The 19,372-nt window shown below is 37.0% G+C and overlaps 1 protein-coding gene across 1 annotated transcript in view; it reads left to right on the plus strand.

The window, feature by feature from the left end:
- LOC149773116 (uncharacterized) overlaps window positions 1–16,833 on the plus strand; it is a 35,492-nt gene extending 18,659 nt beyond the window's left edge. Inside the window, exons 5-8 of the mRNA XM_089946807.1 lie at window positions 1,318–1,347; window positions 2,082–2,177; window positions 12,543–13,059; window positions 13,630–16,833. Of these exons, the coding sequence (XP_089802933.1) occupies window positions 1,318–1,347; window positions 2,082–2,177; window positions 12,543–12,763 (347 nt within the window). The 3' untranslated portion in view covers window positions 12,764–13,059; window positions 13,630–16,833. The remainder of the gene's footprint in view (window positions 1–1,317; window positions 1,348–2,081; window positions 2,178–12,542; window positions 13,060–13,629) is intronic.
- Window positions 16,834–19,372: the final 2,539 nt, after the last annotated feature.

Raw genomic sequence — 19,372 nt, forward strand, 5'->3', positions numbered from 1 at the left:
CTCCAAACAAAAAAACACCAATAAGCATAATGTTATGCGTGGAAGGAGACCAGCCAAACAATGTTGAAACAATTCACAAAATATTGGCCAGTAAATGGTCTACTATACATTATATTTGATTACGCTTTATTAATATAGTATATTCATATAATGTACATTATTTCTGTTCAAAATGGCCTGGTTGCAAGTTACTATATACAGGTCCAGGAATCTGCTACACAGCTCCAGTAACAGACACATACGTTTTTCCTGCTTAGATATAGGCTTTGGCAATATTATTGAGTGTGTTCTAGGCATGTTTCCGTTAAGACTAGGCTCAAAACGAAGGCAAACCTTATCAGGACCCTGTGACTATATATAGCGCTATTATATATGTACTCGATATCACAATTTGTTTAACAATTTGTATCTTTACTTTTGCACAGACTGTCAGGGAATCTTTGTGTTAACAAATCCAGATTACGTAAATAAAACAGTACCATGATATTTCCCATAACTCTTCAACCGCAGCAAAATAATCGCTCTTGTTAGAGTCGATATATGATCTATCCTTCTGCGTTAAAAAGCGCGTTAAATTCAACTTTTAAATATAGAACAATCTGTTTAAGTGCAAATTCTCTAGATGCATATCTGTGTATTTCGTATATGTACCTGTTAGGCTAATAATTATTGAACTTAATGTTCAAACGGACTGGATGTTTTGACGTTCAATTCATAAGCAAGTCCGCTACTACCTAAAGACGAAGATATTTAACTATACATTTAATACATGTATATACAACGTGAAGTCCTGATATAGCATTATTATTTTGATATTAAAATGTGTAAATTTAAAACTGTTTCTAACTGTTATATAAAATTCATTAATGTTCAGAAATTGTCACCAAAGATTAAATAAAACCATTTCAAACATAAATTGTCAGATCTTTCATGCACCACTAAATATCCTTATTATTAGATCTCGTGTAACATGAATAAGACAATGCCCCCCAAAATGGTACAACTATTGTATTCGATTAAGAATGTTTTCTGAAGGGGTCAGCGCTCAGAAATTCATATTGCTACAATATTTAACTATACTTACCACTCCTTATTTCCAGATGAAATACACAAGAACGTTAAATAGCTAACAACATTAACACCGTGAGTTATTAAACAATGCCATGAGGGTGACACAGTTATGTTATAAAGGTAGCAAAACTTCTCCGAAATTCCTGTTAAAAATAACTCAATTGCAAAATATTTCAATATACTTGGACAAGTATTATGACATCAGTAAAACCAGAAATAATGGATCATCACATATTTTAATTACAGATGACAAACGAAAGGAGGAAAACATGACAGGTAGTGCATTGCATTTGTTCCAGACCAGCTAATAATTTTTTCTCATAAAACTTCAGAAGGTTTTCTCTTCTTTACTTTGATCAACATTAGGGACAACTTACATTATTTAAGGTGCTTGGTTCCCTTTCAAATGTATTCCTCAGACAATAATCTTTCCGGCGAGTGTTTGTTAACTATTATTTGCATATTACATAATACACCGTGAGAATTATCCCATTATTTGGGATTACATATAATGGTCGTATCATGCACTAATGTGATCTAAGTTTAAAAACTGGAATATGCCTGAATGTTTGGTCATGCTGTTGATTGAAGTTCTAGTTAATGAAAAGTCTGTTTCGAACTGGGATTCGCTCTTCGCTGCATGACGTCGACATGAAACAGTTAATAGTTTGACAAAGTATTAAGGATTTATGAGCAATTATTCTCCCGGTTTTGCATTATATCAACTGCTTCTATGTTATATACACAGTCAAAATTGATCGACATTTATGTTGTAAAATTAACGAGTAGTTGCAAAGAATCATATTTCATCCTCATTTATAAACAAACGTGGGATACATACATATATGCATGCATACATACATACATACATACATACATACATACATACATTTTTCACATGCACTGATGATTACAAAGAAACATAAACTATGTTATATAAGTTTTATTTGTACATCTGTTCATGATTGAGAAATTTGTGATTATTGCCAACTACGACCTTCAAACTACAGTGATCGGTATTGGATTAGTTGGAGTCGCTGTGTTGCTGGTGGTCATAGGATGTTTGTTGGTGAGGCAGTGGCGTAAGAATGCTTCTAATAAAGCAGGTATGATTTTTTTTACCAATATTGCTTGCACATGTACCAAGTTTAACAAGTTTTCTTTATTGAGTCATTCCATAATACAAGTATCATTGGAAAATATACAACAAAAATGTACGCTAGGTTAATATTAGAATTAGTTATCGACAAAGTCAATCCGTGAGCAATAATATTTCATATCTAATATAGCATCATTTATGGTTTTTTTGATAGCATAATACACAGACTAGCTGCTTTTCGATTTTCAATATATATTTTAGTCTTGATAGAGCTAAATTAAATTATTATACAGCGCCTAATTTTGTATCTTAGTTAGAAGTACAGGGGAAAACTGTGGATGTCTATGGGAATTCACCATTACTGACGTCACAATGGAGTGCGGTCCGAATTTAGCAGTAGCGTTTGGACCTCTGTACATTCCTATGAAAATTTAACATCATGGATATCACTATATAATCCTATAACAAATTAAAATAAGCCATTTCGTTGCTTTAAACCTCTTTGGGACGTTAACATTACAATGTGGCTTCTATAGGATCAAATGAGAACTTATCTGTATGGATGTCAAAATGAGGATATATGGGAACTTAATATTAACGTTTGGACCACTTTTGAAAAAGTCCTATGACGAGAAAGCACACACACACACACACACACACACACACACACATTTATTCCGACAAATAGGTTTGGCGGGAAGATTGAACACGACCAGCCTTTCCTTTTAACATGAATATATTGCTTCTGTTCACAAATTTTTACCGTAATGTATATCTGGAGTTTTTGTAACAGATAGTGAGAGAGATAGGGAAGAGAGATAATTAGCTCGTAAGTAATTATCAAAAGGACCGTCTTCCTTTATTTGCCTTGTTTTCAAGTTCAATACTGTTATGTGCCCTTCTCAACTTATATAGTATAACATTTAGTCTTAACTAATATACACAAAGGACAACGTTACTGATTTATATTTTATTTATAGAAATTACTTGCCAAGCATTAACACACTTGAGTTTCTTTTTCTTCATTCTTATCATGTGGACTGTAATGTTTAAAATATGAAGTGACTATCATATAATCAAAAAGTGGTAAATCACTAAAACAGTTTCAAAAAGTGAATATATTTCTTACTGAGAACTAGGTATCCTATCTATTTGCTGTCTGGCTCTCAAAATGAGTTGTCAATGAAAGCTACACACAACAATGTATAAATAATTTGGTTCATACTTTGTTCCATTGTACTCAGTCATCTTGCCATTCAGAGAGATAAGTACAGATGTTCGTCCACCTTGCTTTAAAGTACTCGATGACCCTGCTATTTCAAGCCCTATTGAAAATTGTGTTGCAAACACACTAGATACTACTTTTGGCGACTTTGCCTAAATGTAATCAGTGACCACCCGGCTACATCATACATTGAAAAGTAATATTTTCAAAGCAATGAACTCTTTGACACCTGCTACATCATGCCATATATATATATATATATATATATATATATATATATATATATATATATATATATATATATATATATCAATATATCATCATCATCATTATTGGCGACTCAGTCTCGAAAGACCATGCGATTAGCGCCCTTGGGGTGTTGTCAGTCTCTGTTGACATCGTCTGCTGTGGCTGTGCAGGTCTATACGTGAGTGCCAGTCCCTATTGCAGTTTACTGGGAAGTCTGCATTACTGTGGTTGCTGCCGCGTTCTTCTTTTTTCTACGTTTCTCTGCCGCTAACTGGCCTATCCTCGCATCAGCGACTGATATACCATTGTTTATCGTCAGTCTCCAGGTGCCTCGGTCCTCGGCCAGCTCTTTCCAGCCATCGGGTGAAACTTTGCATGCCTTCATGTCCCTATTGCATACATACTTGAAACGGAGTAAGGGGCGTCCGACTCTTCTCATGCCGGTGGCCACTTGTCCATATAGTATGTCCTTTGGCAGCCTTCTATCCTCCATGCGTCAGACGTGTCCTAACCATCGAAGGCGGTGTTTGCTCAGCAGGGAGTACATGCTGCGGGTACTTGCACTCTGCAGGATCTCGCTGTGTGGAACACGATCTTGCCAGCTGATTTTCAGGATGCGTTTTAGGCGCCGTATATAGAAGGAGTTGAGCCGGCGTTCTTGCCTCTTGTAGGTACTCCATGTCTCACTTTCATATAGAAGGGTGCTGAGAAAGCAGGCCTGGTAGACACGGACGTTGGTGTGCTCTGTCAGCGCGTTGTTTTCCCACACCCTCTTCGTTAATCGAGCCATGATGGTGTTTGCCTTTCCAAGCCTTCTGTCTATCTCCATATCAATCGAGAGAGTGTTGCTGATGGTTGACCCTAGGTAGGTAAAGTTGTTGACTGCTTCCAGGGTGACACCGTTGACTTTGATGGAAGGGGAAATGGTGGTATCTTGCACGCTGACATTTGTTTTTTCCATGCTGATGGTGAGACCAAACTGCATGCAGGCATCAGCAAAACGGTCTCCCAGTCTCTGGAGGGCTTACTCGGTGTGGGTCACAAGAGCTGCGTCATCTGCAAAAAGCATCTCCCTGATGAGCACAGATCTCACTTTGTTCTTTGAGCGCAGTCGTGCCAGGTTGAACAGCCTCCCGTCGGACCTGATGTGTAGATATCTGCCATCGGTGGACGTGTCGAAGGCGTAGTGTTGGTGCAAGCACGCAGCCCTGCTTCACGCCGCTGTTAATTGGGAAGGATGTTGAGGAGGATCCATCATACAGGATTGTTCCCTTCGTATCTGCATGGAAAGAGATTATCATGCTGAGGAGTTTTGGGGGCAACCGATCTTACTTAGAAGTTCAAAGGGCCCTTCCTGCTGACCAAGTCAAATGCCTTGGTGAGGTCGATGAACATCATGTAGAGTGGTTGACCTTGCTCTCTGCTCTTCTCTTGGAGTTGTCGTAGGGAGAAGATCATGTCTGTTGTCGACCTGCCTGATCTGAAGCCGCACTGTGATTCCGGGTACACACGGTCCGTCAGCAACTGCAGCTTGTTGGGTATGATGCGGGTGTACACTTTACCAACGATACTCAAGAGCGCGATCGCTCTGTAATTACTACCGTCACTGCGGTCGCCCTTGTTTTTGTAAAGGGTCACAATGGTAGCATCGCGCATGTCTTGGGGGACTACTCCTTCCTCCAAGCAGAGGCAAAGTAGCTCGTGCAGCTGTTTAATCAATGCTGGTTTTCCACGTTTGATGGCTTTGGGCGGGATGCTGTCACTACCTGGTGCTTTGTCGTTTGGAAGGGAGTCGATTGCTTTGCTGAGCTCCTCTAAAGTTGGCACTTTTTCGAGCTCTTCCATGGTGGGGAGATTCTTTATGCTGCTGAGGGCTGCACTGGTGACTGACGTTTCTCGGGAGTATATCTCTAAGTAGTGCTCTACCCATCTGGCCATCTGTTGCCCACGGTCTGTGATCTTCTCTCTCGTCAGAGATTTCAGGGAAGCGACCGCTTTCACTGTAGGGCCAAAAGCCTTCTTGATGCCACTATACATATCTTGGATGTTTCCTGACTCTGCACTGCGCTGGATCCCTTCACACAGTTGTTGCCAGTACTCGTTCGCACACTGTCTAGCAATGCGTTGGGTGTTACTTCGGGCACTTCTGAGAGCAGCAAGCGTCCGTTCATTAGGGCATTTGTTGTAAGCTATGAAGGATTTTCGTTTCTCCTCGATTTGTGGTTCCATCCTTGATAGGTGTGCGTTGAACCAGTCCTGGCTGGGTCGTTCCTTCTTGCCAAACGTTGACATAGCTGTACTGTAGATGGCACCCTTCGTGGCGTTCCACTTGGGTGTAGTGTCCTGCTCTGGCAGGTCCTGTACAGCCTCGTCCAGGGCGGACACATACTCCTCCACCTTGGCAGGGACTGACATCTGCGCAGTGTTTATGCGAGGACGTCCTTTTGGTTTTGAGCGGTGTAGCGTGTGTGGCTGTAGTCGCAATCTGCTGCTCACGAGGGCATGGTCGGAGTCGCAGTCCTCACTGTGGTAGATTCTGGTGGAGAGGACGCTGTTGAGGGCAGAGCGCCTGGTGATGACCAAGTCGAGTTGGTGCCAGTGATGTGATCTGGGGTGTTTCCATGACACTTTGTGTTGTGGCTTACACTTGAAGAAGGTGTTTGTGACGCACAGGCCATGATAGGTGCATAGCTTCAGCAGTCTCTGACCGTTTTCGTTGGTCTTTCCAGTGCCATGATATCCGAGGCAGGTAGGCCATGACTCGTGGTCCGTACCTACTCTGGCATTAAAGTCGCCTAGGAGGAATAGTGGTTTGTTTTGGGGGCATCCTTTGATCTGTTCGTCCAGCTGCCCATAGAACTGATCCTTCGCGTCTTCTGACGACGTGAGGATTGGGGCGTAGACACTGATGATGTTGACAGGACCTGAAGCAGTGGTGAGGTGGATGGACAAGAGACGCTCATTGTCCCCCTGTGGGAGGTTCAACCGAGGCCAGGAGTTTGTTTTTGATGGCGAAGCCCACTCCGTGCTGACAGGGCTCCTCAGGTTCTCGACCCTTCCAGAAGAAGGTGTAGTTTTCCTCTCTGAGGGAACCGCTAGAAGCGGACTTGGTTTCCTTGATGGCAGCTATGCTGATATTTAGTCTGGTGAGTTCTCTATCGATGATGACCGTCTTTCTGGTGTCGTCCACTTCTCTGAGGTCATCGGAGATGCCTGCACACATGTTGCGCACATTCCAGCTTGCAAATCGAAGAGCTGGCGTCTTCTTTATTAGTTTCTTGTTTCTTTTGTCTGGTGTGGAATTACCGTCTGCTTGTCATGCTGAACAACACACTGATCTCCAGACACCCACTGAAGCAGGCAGACGATGGCGGGTCAACACCTTATTGACCGCAGCTGCCCAGCTTGAGGCGGGCGATATTTGGCCATTGGGACACGATGATCCCTCCCACCGTCAAAGCTGACCCGTGACGCCCCTTCCCTACGCCAATTGGGTGGGACTTATAACCCGTAAACTGTCAGCTTCCGTGTTGTTTCCTCACTCAGTAGCGAGACTGGAGTGTCCTCTCCAGGGAGCAAGCCTGGGCGTGGAGTATGGAGATCCTGGGCTGCCCAGACGTCAGGATCCCCCTTCTCGTCCTTGCTGGTGGGGTCCAAAGGAATGCTGAGCATGACATTTCGCACCAGTTTGGAAGCAGGAGCTGCCGGAAGGAGGTCGTAGTCGACCCCCAGCCGCCTTAGGGGCTCCACTCCGGATTTCCTTTTTGGGTTTACTCCCGTAGCCTTTCCTTCTCCCGAAGATATCCACAAGGCAGTGCAGCCATAATCCAATGGATGGGACTTGGTGGGTTTTGAATCAAAGTTTCCTTCTCCTAGACGAACTGCCTGACACGGCTAACGAGCTTTATCTGCCCGGGTTTTGAGTCAGAGTTTCCCTTCTCTTAGACTGGTATCCTGCCAAGGCTAACGAGCCCAGTTTGCCCACCCAGTTATACTACCGGGCACTCGGTCGCGCCACACAGCAGGCTCTGTTTAAAACAGATACATGCAATAAACTGACAACGAACAAACTAGTTTCTAAATAGACAAACATAAAAAGCCAGAAAAATCACTGTTTTATTGTTATAGTAGATAGGCCGCCTTAGAACATTGCAACCAAACAGCATAAACCAAGCACACTAGAAAAAGACAGCCACGCACAAAAAATAATCTTTTTGCAGCCGGCACATTTCCTCTGAAATAATTCTCTAAATTTCTTATTAGTCACCCAACTAGCGATAATTACTAATATAAAAATCAAATATCCGGGATATAATTTGAACTTACATAAATTTACGTACAATAATAGATGGTGATATGGCTCATCGATTTCTAGGTCACTATAACATACTTTCGGCATCCGCATCCAGTTGAAGAAATCTACTCGAAACAAAAAATGTAAGCTTTCATTCCTGTAGAAATCATATATATATATATATATATATATATATATATATATATATATATATATATATATATATATATATATATATATATATATATATTAAAAATAGCATAGTGTAGGTATAAGCAATTTGATATACCTGTACTATAGATATATCAAATTGTGATCCGCCTATGGCGCAATAATACGAATATATAAACATTCTTGAAACTGTGTGGTGTTGATTCTAGATGAAATATTAGCTTTATTCAGCATTGATAACACACCATACGAAATATTTGGAGAAAGACACGCGCACACGGAGTCGAGCTATTTGATACAACTCCAAGCGCGCTCAGCACTGACTAAAAAGATCCCAATTCTCTGACGAGCTATCGAAAAGCCGGCAACAACCAGAAATGCGTAATGTCAGACCTGCTATATGCATACTTTGTCAAACACCCCTAGTGTGCCCCACTTGAATCAAACATGATAATGCAATCGTAAATGGGAACTCGTACACTTACAAATAAGATTGGTTTATCCATCTGCCTTCGTGCTATTCCACAAGATTTCAATGTAGCGTAACATTGCATTAGTAATAGCAAAACTTGCCATTTTCCAGGAAATAAAATATAAATTTCCAAAAAAATCATGAATTAGAAATCTCCTCACAGTTACTACACACCCCGTGTTAGAGCCGTGTAACCAGTATTGTATCGTACATTTGGCTACTATAGACCTTTTTCCAAATTAGAACTGATGAACGTTAAATGTTATCCGTATACAATACATAAATTACTTATTGTTATTTTTATATGATATCCATCGATTCAATGTCATAATACGGTAATAATATCAAGTGTTTCTATGTTTCTTTTTTCTTATCCGTAGAATTTGTGTACTTAGGGTCAACAGGTCACCCCTCTGATATAATTAACATAGTCATATTACTGTGCAGTGTTTACAAACAATTGCTTGTTGCTCCAGACACTCATGGTGCAATACTTAACAACACGTAACAAGATTCTACTTAGATAATTATTCAAATTTTCAAAAAGGAATACGACACCGGAAGACCTTTATATAAAGTGAAAGGCAATAATAGTACATGATTAATGATGTATTTGTTAAGTCTGCTAACTATGTTCCAAAGGTGCAGGATTATTTTAATTTAATTTGAAAAATTGGTGAAAACATAATATGTGTTGGTGTTTGCAAGAAGACAATGAAATTCCACTTGCAGGGCTGCATTATTTGTCTCCCGACGAGGCAGTGCCTAGTGTGGCAGACATGTACTAAGTCCCTTGACTAGGATTTTCTTGTCTCGGTGCTAACCCTCAACATAGATTCTATTAGTATTCTGAATAAAGTTGGATATTACTATAATGCGCAATAAACAAAAGATGGCGTGATGTTTGAAATAGCAAAGTAAACTTTTGATACTTATTAACAGATAGCAGATAAGCACTTATTGTTTTACAAACTAAGACGAATCGTCACAATGATAGCAACCCACACGTATAAACTAATACGTCTACAGGAGGAAGGGCGTGATACTTTGACAAACACTCAACGTGTACACACATATACAAATACAAATTGGATGAAAGGTATGGGGTATAATAACTGATAACAAACATGATCAACTTACAGACCAACTCCCATACCTACAAAAAAGGAATAATGGGTACGGTAGTTGAATGTGGCACAAAGTAGACAGACACTTGTGAAGACCAACACCCATATGCTTACGAATCCATGTCAAAGGGATATCACACAAGAAGATGATAAATATTTTGCTTGCAAACAGATGCTCATTCTTACAAAATAACATAAAAGGGACAACAAGTATATTACGTTATGGTAACAGACAATCGTCCTTACAAACAAATACTTACACATACAAAGCAATATATAGCAAGGAGTTAAGGTGATATGCTGACTCTTAAAACAATTTGCACTTAAACGTCCTGTGTCGGGTCCCTATCTGTAAGTAATGAGATTCTAAATTGGACGCGTTCCAACGACAAGGTCAGGCCAAGAGTTGAGATCGGTACCACCTTTGTATCACACGAGACAGTCTGAAAATCCATCTCGGATTAAATTTAATAGACCTGCTGAATGTATTGCATCGACAAGATTCATAACATACAGTACTGAAAGGATCGCTTTAACATAACTGGTGAAAGATCGACGTGTAGGTGACCCACACTTCTTCCCCTTAGGGCAGAGGCACGGGTGCGTCGTTTTGATTACAAGACGAAACAATTCAGATGCCTTTTGAAGCGTGTGTGAATGTTTAAGTTACCAGCTGCCAACAGCGAAAAGTCCTACCCATAAGTATCGTGTTGTCACAAAAGAAAAATAACACCTTTGTCAGCTGCTGTTTTGACGGGTTCATTTGCTGTATCTATACACCATAAAATGTCTTGCTTGCGATGCTTGTTCTCGGATCTCAAAACGTCCATAGTTATCGCTGCTTCTTCAGTTCTCAAAGTGATCGATGAACTGATATCAGTTTACCTTCTGAAGCAAAAAAGCCTTTTACCATCAGATTTTTCAAAACACTGATCTCGCTTACATAGATACATAAATAAACATTCACGTGTACATGCATGCATAAATACGTACGTAGATGAATGCATCCATACATACATAAATATATCTATCCAACCATCCATTACTTCTTGGCTAATCGATGTTACACATTACTGTATAGATAGGGAAGTCGTATAATTTGATAACTAGCAAAAATACGTACAACAAATCATCCACATCTATAAACTAATATATCAGAGTAATGGGTGTGCGCTGATTAACACATACGCAAAAATACTTACTTACAATCTAACACTGGTACATATAAACTATTCTCATGATTCTCATGAGTAGAAGGTTTATGATAGGCTAAAAAGGATACATGCTTACAATCTATCACAAAAACTCACAAAATAATGTTAGACCACGTTGTCGAAAAGAGCTTCTACTTTTTTATCGTTTCAATGGACATTGTGTCCAAAAAACAAAATGCTAGAAACAACTATATCTCTAGATCATACACCTCTAAATTTAAATGGCACCATTGACATCAATCAGATTTCAAATTCAAATCTGTTTTAACTATCTTGTTTACCTGTGGCCTATCATTTTCATTCACCTAAGATTGCCGATTCTGGAAATTAATACAAAATAAACAATATTATCACCCCTTCAAAATTAGAAGAAATAATATTTCATCTCTCATACCCAATTGTAACCGTTCATCACTAAATCATTATCAAAATAAATATTTGGTCTCAGTACATATTGGTTTCTAAGTGTGGGATGTCAGACTGTTATTATATGTGTCTATCAAAGTACATGCCATTAGATAAAATGTATCAGTGCAATTTAATTTGCTATTATAAACATTCCTTTATCAAATATAGGCATATAAACTTACAACAAGTGTAACGCCAAATGCATGTGTGATTATTGTTTTTAATACTACACATGGGTATTAGTGATAATATTTGTGTTTGTCTGAAAAAGTGCTCGTTTTTCTGCCATTCGTTAAATATTATCAATGCATTTCCTATGCTAATTTAAAATGACAAATATGATTTCTTATCAAATAATACAACATAGAGCATGAAGTTGAACAAATACAAGTTCGATATTCTCTATCTCTCTCTCAAACAATCATATCTTTCTTTTCTCTTTCTCTGGAATATGTGATATTGGTTATTTTTAAATAATTTTCTCGTGAGTAATTGCTTTCGAGCAATAAAATTACAATATTCTTTAATAAATTATTCGAAACTGACTTTCATATTTAAGGTTAGATATTGTAAATGTAGAAAGTCTGCGGATGGGAGTATATATATATATATAAAGCAATTATTTTACAGTCATTGGCCATTTTTCTCTGCAGCTGGATGCAGTGTAAAAATATTGTAAATGTTCTGCATGTTTTATGAATCGCAACGAAACTAACGATACACCTACTGTCAAAACATTGTGATCTAACAAATTTTGTTAGATGTATAGCCCCTTTTGACTTACATTTGGATGGATAGTATATCGGTGTTTTAAAATGCAGTTACTCTTCACATTTTAGTGGATTACTATAAAACTTAGTGCATATTGTGGTTGCCATCAGAAGATACGTATGTTGACCAATCATTGTACGCACACTAGGTTCAAACGTTTTATGCACAATTTTAAAACTCTTTTCTACTATTGGTTCTTATTTAAACATGTGAGATGCAAGGTTATATTTATGGGAGCAAATTGTTCAATATTCATCTAATTTAAGTATAGTTTTTACTATAGCTTCCGTTACACAAATAACACTGACATACCCATTAGTGGATTGGCATATATTGCCACAAATATTGAAATCTCTTGACACCCATGTACTGATAGATCTAGCACGTATTCGTTGAATTTAATACCAATTACATTATCGTCTATACATCTATTACAAATAGATTCCAAATCACCGAACGAACTAGTTATGAATCTTCGAACACTCACAAATGGACACACGTCACAAGGGACAACCAGGATACAGAACAGTCACTTACCTGGTCCTAACACACAGGACGATACAAATGGTGGACTTTACAGGCCAAAGTATCCAAGTCATAAAAGAAAATCAAGGAGTTTACATAACATTTTGGACTCTATACAAGACTCTTTCACCCATTAAGGAGTGACTTATCTTTGCAGGTGCTGTACCCCACTTCAAATATAATGGGTAGGGGCCTCAGAAATGGCACTCAAGGCAATAATTCGATAAATGGAAAATGCTTTTCTAGTTCTAGCTGTGAAGAAAATCAGCTAGGAGATATGAGTGTGCTCGAAAATGGGATCACACTAGAATTTCTCTATGCAAAGGTACGAAAAGACAGGAAAACTGACGTTCAATCTGGAAGAATAAACGACCTTCAAAATGAAAGTTTTGAGGAAGAGGGCCAGGAAAACCCGTACAGTACTATAGATGAGGTTGCTTTTAAATGCTCTCTCTCTCTCTCTCTCTCTCTCTCTCTCTCTCTCTCTCTCTCTCTCTCTCTCTCTCTCTCTCTCTCTCTCTCTCTCTCTCTCTCTCTCAGACATTCACACACACACGTGCATACACCCCCCTCCCAAACAACAATAGCAAAACAAAAAAACGAATCATTGGACTAATTTAGTTATAACCTACAGGTTATATTTCCATAGATGTAGGAATAATATGAAAGAACGTTCTCTTCATTCATTACAACTTGCAATGCGAGTTAAAGTTTCCCCTTGTATTTCTGCGATAAAATATACAGTTCGATAAACAATAATATTCACAATATATATGGCACATTGCCGAAATAATATAGGTTACCTGACCTGCGCGCATATAGGGCTAATCGCTTAGATCATTTTTGCAACCCACCGAAATATACAGAACGAAAGTTATACGTGACTTGATATGTGCACATCAATACTGTAACTTTTATTTCTATTACAATCTGGGTATTTTTGCCTCTTTGCTCAAAATGGTAGAAGCAAGACAATGTAATGCAATCTTTCTTTCTTTTACAGGATGCTTTGTCCGTCTTCGATGAAACAATAAACAATAGCACGAGTTACAGTTCAACTGAAGAACAAATACATAACAGACACGAAGAATCCGATAATGACTATACAAATTTGCCTGTTGACTAATACAACATTTAGCCGCTGATTTGAGGAACAAACAAGATAAATAAAAAGACAAATCCCCATTGATAGTGAATGAACAAATCTTGTTTCTTAATGCACTCGCAAATGTTCTGATCTCCGAAGCTCACAATGTACGGTGTTACCTCTCAAATATCAATATCACTATATATTACAAAACATTTACCAGCAGGATGCAAAGTCTTCTCAAAAGTTACATGTCGCTACAAGTGTCAAGGGGAAACAAAAATACATATATGCTTCACCTTTAAAGTACATCTTTACGTATTTTATTGAATGTTGGCACTAAATATAAAATTATATTTCTATATATCATAGAAAGTTTAGGCTTTGTGTTAATTTCGCAATTGTAAAGTGCACTGTTGCAACATGATATTGTTATTGGAACTGTCCACTATTTTGGTCCGACTTATAGGTGTTTGTTTTCCCTACGCATCCTCGAGCGAATGCAAATAATGCGAACACATGTTTTCGTGACAACAAACAATATTTGTGCTTACATTTTATTTTAAGTATATTAAACAAATGTTCTTACCTGGGAATGAATACTTTACATAAAAATTTAACCAAATGTGTACAAAACATAATTATCATTTATATGTTCCTACTGGTAGCAAAGATAGCATCCATGTAGTTTGCACTTTACAGGTTTATCCTAATTAATCTCAATTATGCACGTGTTTCATATAATTGTTTTTCATGCATATCCCATCCCATTCATACGCATAAATCAATAGTTACACAGTTGCTCTCCACTAATGAAGGTTACATATTATATTAGAAGAAATAAAGTGATTCATCTTCTCAATAACAGATCATTTCCACGATGCGCTTTTTAAATGTGTAATTAAACAGAAGGTCCACGAGAGTATCACAACATATTTTTGCATCAAACGGTTTGTTAAAGTTCTTTAAAAACAAAATGTAAACACTTCCTTTTGGTAAACATTACTTCATGACCATTTTGTTTAGAAACAAAGTCATTTGCAACAACGACTATCTGAAAGTTTTTCAGATGACAAATGTTATTCAGATTGGATCTATACTAAATAATGACTTCAAATGTTGCCAGCGTCAGATGCAGATAAAGTCTAGAACATTATATGTTTATATAGATGTCTGAAAGAGACATTTGACTGATTGGAAACGATTCTTGATCATATGTTTATAATAACGGTAAATAATATCACTGGCTGGAAAATTGCCTCTAGATAAAATACAACGTTTATGATACATGAAATAGTATCTATATATACACGTAAAACTAGACAATCATTTCAAACCGAATGAACACATACCATTTACCTCTAATGTACCTCTCACAATTTCCAAGTTTGTGAAGAAATAAGAGAAATTTACTTTTGACGATACCTTGAAACAGGAATTTTCTACTGCTTAATTGTTGAGCAGACTCTTGGAATATTCTATAAATCTTTCGTTTGATCAACATAATCCCTGTAAAATAGATTTTAATTATAAATTAAATTCTTATATTTGTGATACTGCATATCATTACATTTATATTTGTCATGTAAATAGACTACTTGTTTTTGAATATAAAGTTGGGTAGATAAGATAATATTATATTTACCAATACAAATATATTGACATGTTCATCATTTCGTAATGGTTTTGTAGGTTTTTGAGTGCCCTTCCATAATTCATATAACATGGCATATAAACTATGATTAATATGGTGTTAGAGCCCTAGGTATATAGTCTTGTCATAATCGAGCAAACCAATACGATAATTTATAATCAAAAACAAAGTTTTACAAAATACTGAACTTTAATTGTAGTACACTTAGATATGAAATCATATTTCATGTGTGAAAGGAAAATATTGACTGCGAAATGTTAGCTAGAATGAGAATAAAATATAAGAAATGGAGATAAGTATCGGTTTCTAATTTTGCCATACAATAATTCAAACTATTTCATCATTGTTTTCCACATGAATACGGATTCTACCTTTCACTTTATTTAGTTTCTAATTTTTGTGAGGATAAATTTTAAAACGTAACAATGGAATTCACGTTCGATTTTAGTTGGTGTTGATTTCAGCAAGGAAGTAATTGTTTTCACATAAGTATGGATTACACATTTTTATTTCAATTCTTATAGCTTTTTCGTAGGAAGTTGTATTGTCACGTTGTATTGTCTTGTTTTCATAATGTATTTCAAAAAAATTTTTTCCCTGTTTTACCATCATGTAGAATATAGTATCCATATGTGTCTGTATTTGAGTGTATGTGCTAATGAAAGCCTTTATCCGGATTCACTTTTTGATTCTGTTGGATTTCCTGGTACGAATACATTCTATTTACTATTCACCAAATTCAAATACATTGGAAAAGAAATAAAATAAACGACAGAATACACATTGCATAAAGGCCGAATTACAACGGTTAGATGCATTGGAACAATTGCAAAAGGTGGCACCTTCTCCCTCCCAGTAAAACATATATCGGTGTTGCGAGGGCATATGATTCGGTCCTACATATCATCCGTTTATTCTCAAGCGCATGCGCCCACTGTCTTTCATCAGAAGTATCCTCTATTATTTAAAATGATCTCTAAATCAATAAATCAATATATTTTATGGACTGACCACAATTTAGTGTCAATTGAGACTTAAGGCCATAGTTGATCCCAATCATGATGTATGGCCCCTGATTGTTATGGTATTGTATGTAAACCATAGCATATTAGTATAGAACATGTATTTTACCTTTCAAAGATAGAGCAATATAAGATCTCGTTTTCGAAGTTCCGATTTCATAATAAATTAATACATCGTAGCAATTATTGACATTTTTTAAAACGTTTTAGTGAATAGAAATCAGAAAAAATGGACATATTATGTATATAGCTTGTTAAAATCAACTAAATTAGGTTCATGAATCCGCTTATGGACATTTTAAACTGTAAACGGATTGAAGCACTGTCAGATAAATTGTATTGCCATGAAAACGTCAGTCGTTTTTCAAATATTAATGTCTTTTTCCTTACATTATCTTTGTCTTGAAAGTTTTCTTGCAGTATCCTCACGTTTTCTTCAACTATCCTCACTCTCAATGTTACTTTTTTTAATTGAAATTTTCACTTATGTGTACCAATTAAATGTTGTCTGAAAATGTGTTTCTTTCATCTGCTGATTCACTACCCAATTCATACCGTTGTTATTTCATGTCTAGGTTGTGTATGGTGTCATCAAATGTATAACAATTCAAAGGTTTACTTAATTTTCAGTTTTCCTATGTCACGTAGGTTGTTGTTGTGGGGTCTAACTTCATTTTTCAGCACACGATAGGCTATGCATGGCGGCCAGTATTAAAGGTTCAGGAAGAACCCGGGAAAACCCCAGGAAGAACCACCGACCCACGAGAAGCTACTGACAAGCTTTCTCACATACCCACATTAGCCGAAGCCTAGACTCAAATCCACGCAGACAGAGGTGAGATGGCAGTGATCCGTAACGGAGAACGCTTTAGACCACTCGGCCATTAGGGGCCCTGTCACATAGGTTACACTTTTATAGTCGTGTTTAATAAAAAGTAGTTCCACTTTATCCTACACACTTACAACAAAGAGTCAGATAGCTATACAGACTTAAAGATTTACTGCTAACTATAGAAACATCTTGATTTATACAGATGTAATTTGGAATACTTTTACAACTCACGATCTTCAACAGCAGCATCAGCAGCATACATTTGAAAATAGACCCTTTAAGTTTATATTAGCCTCTTCAACAACAAAAAATAAATGTTTGAGCCATACTATAATGTAAATCTTGTAATCGAAATATAGTCAATGCATTCACTGGAAACAGATACATGGGCAGACCAAGGAATAGCGTTGCGGCGATATGGTGGGAGGAGGAGGAGTGTTAATAAGTAGGCAAGGCGTCTGTGGGACGGAACCAGCGACAGTTCTTGAATTTCAAGCGTAGCCATCTAGCTGTCAAGAGTACGTACTGTATGAAACATTTCGATTGTTTCGCGCTTAATACTTTGCGTGGGAGGGTAGCGTAAAACGAGGAGGGCTGAGTAATCTGACACCACCCCTGAAAACTTCCCTTAGACCAACAGAATATTACATAGTTACATAGAGAAAATTGTTATTATGAATATTATGGTTGACTTTGTGGAGGTGGTAGTTAGGAGAAGATACATAAATATTTCTAGTGGTAGAGGTATAACATTTGTATTTAATTTTTCTACACAATCTGCTCCGGAGAACAAGTCTTTTGCTATGAAGAAATATGATTATATATACTTGTTTTGATAAGTGATCATTAAAACAACTGAACTTATCGGTAAGTACTAAATGCTCAGATGCTTCCGATTGCCACGCTCTTAGATATGACGCGCAATTAGTAATGAACACTATACTATGAGAGATTATTATTAGTTATTTGCAGATACGAAACGGCTGTCGAAATACCTTTTCCTGATAAGGCATTGAAGCAAAATAAGAACAGAGTTAATATGAAACAATTAAATTTAAGGTGAAACAGTTTTAGTATTCAACAACATAATGATTGTAGATATCACAAAGGTAATCAAAAATGCTCCGTCAGGACATACACTGCAGGTTACATACAGATGCTTTGAAATAGTATGTAATTGAAAAGATTATATATATATATATATATATATATATATATATATATATATATATATATATATATATATATATATATATATATATATATATATATATATATATATATATATAATGTTTATCGCAATAGGGAAAATTTCACCATTATTTATCATTATAAATAGTGCATTAGGGGGACAAAAGCCATAGGGTCGAAAAATCGCGTACCCCTAATATTTTGGCGTTATTTGCTGGGTAATATATCGATTATTTATAAAATGATTAACACGTATATTATTTGGATTGGAAGACGAGATATTCCTTTTAAGCAGACGTATCGCATCTTTTTCTACTTGTTTGTTTAATTATAACTATTTTGAAATGACAAATTAAACTAGCTGTATGTAAAATGTGAACCTTATTTATACACTGAATAATTTATTTTATGTCAGTTCCAGGAGATGTATATGTCTATGACAAAGTAATGGGTTGCTTTTAAAAGTATTATGGAATAACGTGTTATATTTAGATTAAGACGATCCCTGCGTTTAACGAAGTAACAATTTTGTATGATTTTGAGACATTGCGCTTGTTGCATACAATCCTTGGTTGCAAGAATCACAACCAGTTCTTTAAACATCCACAGTAAAGCAATAAACCAGTTGTAATTGATTCCTTTTTATAGGAGGAGGATGACCTATTTCTTGGTCGGAACAATATCAACACAAGTATTCTCTGCCTACCTACGCAGCATACCATGCCTTAGTCCCAAACAGGGAACATATCTTCGTGAGTCATCGACATACTCGGATGGAAATCTTTACTATTACTCATGTTATCATACAATTTGGAAGATAACAGGTTTGAAGAAATTCGTTAAGTTCTAGTTGATAACACTGATGATTTCCTTTTTATATCGGAAAAAAACTGAAGTTGATGTTATTTTATCAACAAGCCTGCAGTCTTTATCATGTTAATGTATAGGATCATACATGCC

The sequence above is a fragment of the Sinohyriopsis cumingii genome, unplaced genomic scaffold, assembly GCF_028554795.1.
Source record: "Sinohyriopsis cumingii isolate HCF-2022 unplaced genomic scaffold, ASM2855479v2 utg000898l, whole genome shotgun sequence".
Classification (NCBI taxonomy): Eukaryota; Metazoa; Mollusca; class Bivalvia; order Unionida; family Unionidae; genus Sinohyriopsis; species Sinohyriopsis cumingii.